The sequence below is a fragment of the Sinocyclocheilus anshuiensis genome, unplaced genomic scaffold (genome assembly GCF_001515605.1).
Source record: "Sinocyclocheilus anshuiensis isolate Anshui unplaced genomic scaffold, SAMN03320099.WGS_v1.1 scaffold3250, whole genome shotgun sequence".
In the NCBI taxonomy this organism is placed as follows: Eukaryota; Metazoa; Chordata; class Actinopteri; order Cypriniformes; family Cyprinidae; genus Sinocyclocheilus; species Sinocyclocheilus anshuiensis.
Genome location: NW_015540833.1, coordinates 96,671 through 100,376, shown reverse-complemented (window position 1 = coordinate 100,376; position 3,706 = coordinate 96,671). Strand labels below are relative to the sequence as shown.

Sequence of the window (3,706 nt, the reverse complement as noted above, 5' to 3'; positions counted from 1 at the left end):
ACAGACACACACACACTCACACTCACACACACACTCACACACACACACTCAAACACACACACACATATTACGGTTCAGGTTTTCCACATCTATTTCTCATGGTAAAGTGCTGTAGTTTCTGAACTAGTGCTTTAGTTAAAACCCAGCAGACGTTTGAAAGCTTGTCATTCCAGAGAATCATCCGGCTGATTCATGTCATTCATTTTTAGCTTTTCCACTCTTACGTCAATACAGCACGAGGATGGACGGAGAGAGTGATACAGACAGGAGGGAAAAAACAGAGGGAGGGTGTGTGTGTGTTGAGTAGTCATGTTACTGCATTCATTGTGAAGCAGTCTAACCAACTAAAGATTTGCTTTTACTGGTTAATATAAACCTATAACTTGCCTCTTCAAGGCAAGACTCTACAGGAGAATAGGGTTCAAAATTTATCAGCATACTTCCCCAGTTGATTGATTACGTTAATAATTGCACACATTGTTGTATTACAGGTTTTCTGAAATTTTGTTACTCTAATTATGATCCAGATTTTGTCGGTTTTATTTATTTAGACTTTCACAATAATTTCTGATGATTCACTGTAGTTATCTGCTTCTTGTTAGTGTAGTTTTGGGAGCTAAGTTTTCTTTAAAAAGACTAGTTTGACTGTTGAAAGCAGCTTCACATCTGATTCAGTGACTCAAACTTTTGTTAATCAAATCTGTCTTTAATTCACTCTGAATCTAAATTCTGAATGTGTCAAAGATTAAATTTGAGGAAGTTCTTCCCCTGAAGTGTCTGTGTAACTAGTAAACAGTGACTGAGATAAACACTGACTACAGGACGGGACGATATCAGCCCATCAGATTGGTGATTGTGTGTGATTTAGAGCCGAGAACAGAGTCAAATGAAAGATTTCTCTCTAGTAGATGGGAGGAGGCGTGTAAATGTGTTAATGATGATGTATGTGTGTGTGTGTGTGTCAGTCGGGGCTGTGGTTCGAGCGCAGGATCGTGGCCGTGTGCGAGCGGATGATGGCCGGCGGTCGCTGGGAACGAGGCGGTGAGACGGACAGACTCACACACTCCATCAGACACCGAGGGATGACGCTACTGCACCTTGCCGCCGCTCAGGGATACACACAGCTCATACACACACTCATACGCTGGAGGTAAAACACACACTCATATATACACACACACACACACACACACACACACACTCATACGCTGGAGGTAACACACACACTCATACACTGGAGGTAACACACACAGCTCATACACACTCATACGCTGGAGGTAACACACATACACACACACACACTCATACACTGGAGGTAACACACACTCATACACACACTCATACACTGGAGGTAACACACACACTCATACACACACTCATACGCTGGAGGTAACACACACATACACACACTCAGTTCTCTGTTTGTCTGCAGACACTTGAATCAGTGTGTTTTGTGTTTAATAATGTTTGTTTGTGTATCTCTGTGTGTATCAGGGGTATCAGTGTGAATAGTTTGGATCTGGAACAGGAAGTGGATCCTCTGAATGTTGATCATTTCTCCTGCACACCTCTGGTACAGTCAAAAGTTTGGAATCAATCAATCAATCAATCAAGATTTCTAAATGTTTTTGACAGAAGTCTCTTCTGCGCACCAAGGCTGCGGAGGTAACACACATACACACACACACACTCATACACTGGAGGTAACACACACAGCTCATACACACTCATACGCTGGAGGTAACACACATACACACACACACACTCATACACTGGAGGTAACACACACTCATACACACACTCATACACTGGAGGTAACACACACACTCATACACACACTCATACGCTGGAGGTAACACACACATACACACACTCAGTTCTCTGTTTGTCTGCAGACACTTGAATCAGTGTGTTTTGTGTTTAATAATGTTTGTTTGTGTATCTCTGTGTGTATCAGGGGTATCAGTGTGAATAGTTTGGATCTGGAACAGGAAGTGGATCCTCTGAATGTTGATCATTTCTCCTGCACACCTCTGGTACAGTCAAAAGTTTGGAATCAATCAATCAATCAATCAAGATTTCTAAATGTTTTTGACAGAAGTCTCTTCTGCTCACCAAGGCTGCATTTATTTGATCAAAAATACTGTAAAAACAGTGAAATATTATTCTAGTGTAAAACAGCTGTTTTCTATGTGAATATCTGTTAAACTGTAATGTATTTCTGTGATGCGCAGCTGTATTTTCAGCATCATTACTCCAGTCTTCAGTGTCACTTGATCTTCAGAAATAATTCTAATATGCTGATTTGCTGCTCAAGAAACATTTCTGATTATTATCCATGTTGAAAACAGTTGTGCTGCGTCATGTTTTCGTGGTTCTGACCCGTATGTGTGTGTGTGTCTGTGTGTGTGTGTGTGTGTGTTCAGATGTGGGCGTGTGCTCTGGGTCATCAGGCCGCAGCTGTGTTGTTGTACCGCTGGAGCAGCGCGGCTCTGGGAATCCCGGACTCTCTGGGTCGTCTGCCTCTGGCTGTGGCACATTCCCGTGGACACACACGTCTAGCGCGCTGTCTGGAGGAGTTACACACACACTCTCAGACGCAGGAACACACACCGGACACACCCTCACCTCCGTACCGACCCCTGTCTCCACTGTCCTGCAGCCCTGACACAGGTAACAACACACACCAGGCCCCTGTGAAGTCCATTTTATTTGTTCTGTGCTTTAGTTTTAGTTTTTCTAAATTCCATTTTAATTATTTCAAACAAAATTAAAAATCACTTTTATAATTCATTAAAAATAAGTTTTTGCATTATGCATTAATGCATGTCTAATCAAATTAATAAAACTTTATAAAATGTAAAAGTTTTAATTTTCTGAGTTCCATTTTAATTAAATAAAAAAAAAATGTGTATATTCAAAAAGCATGTACAATAAACATTGATAATTTAATATTCTAATGTTAACAATAATAAGGCCCTATAAAATCTTTTTCATTTTTTTCCCAAATGCTGTTTTCTGTTTTATTGTTTCTGAATTACATTTTCATTAAATTAAACCAAATTAAAATTACATTTTTATATTCAAAACAAATGTATAACCAAGTTCATGATTTTTTTTTATAGTCAAAAAGCGTATCCAATAAAATTCATAAAACTTAATATTATGATGATTTAATATTTTATTAAAATGTTAGCAGTTATAAGGCCCTGTGAAATTTCTATAATTTTTTCCCCATATTCTGTGATGTGTTTTAATGTTTTCTGGATTCTGTGTTTTATGATATAATAAAAAAACAGTAAAATCAAAGGAATTAATAGAATTCTGAGAAGTTGATCAATCATTTAAAATCTAATCACATTTAAATATAATAATTCCTTTACAAAAATTTTATTTTGAGTTTTTAGGTTTACTGTATAACTGAATTGTTATTCCTTAAAATAATGTTGTAATAGATTGTATTTTTATTAATTATAGTTTCATTGAATAATACTAACCCTGCTCTCTCTCTCTCTGTCTCTCTCGCTCTCTCGCTCTCTCCCTCTCGCGCTCTCTCTCTCTCTCTCTCTATCTCTCTTGCTCGCTCGCGCTCTCTCTCTCTCTCTCTCGCTCGCTCTCTCTCTCTCTCGCTCGCTCTCTCACACACTTTCTCACACACTCTCACACACTCTCACACACTCTCGCTCTCTCGCTCTCTCTCTCTCTC

The 3,706-nt window shown here is 39.0% G+C and overlaps 1 protein-coding gene across 3 annotated transcripts in view; it reads left to right on the top strand.

The window, feature by feature from the left end:
* Positions 1 to 3,706, top strand: part of LOC107687367 (calmodulin-binding transcription activator 2-like) — a 27,373-nt gene that overhangs the window by 14,042 nt on the left and 9,625 nt on the right. For all 3 annotated transcript variants that reach the window (XM_016484656.1, XM_016484657.1, XM_016484655.1), the window contains exons 5-7: positions 966 to 1,150; positions 1,495 to 1,573; positions 2,427 to 2,673. In XM_016484656.1, the coding sequence (XP_016340142.1) occupies positions 966 to 1,150; positions 1,495 to 1,573; positions 2,427 to 2,673 (511 nt within the window). The remainder of the gene's footprint in view (positions 1 to 965; positions 1,151 to 1,494; positions 1,574 to 2,426; positions 2,674 to 3,706) is intronic.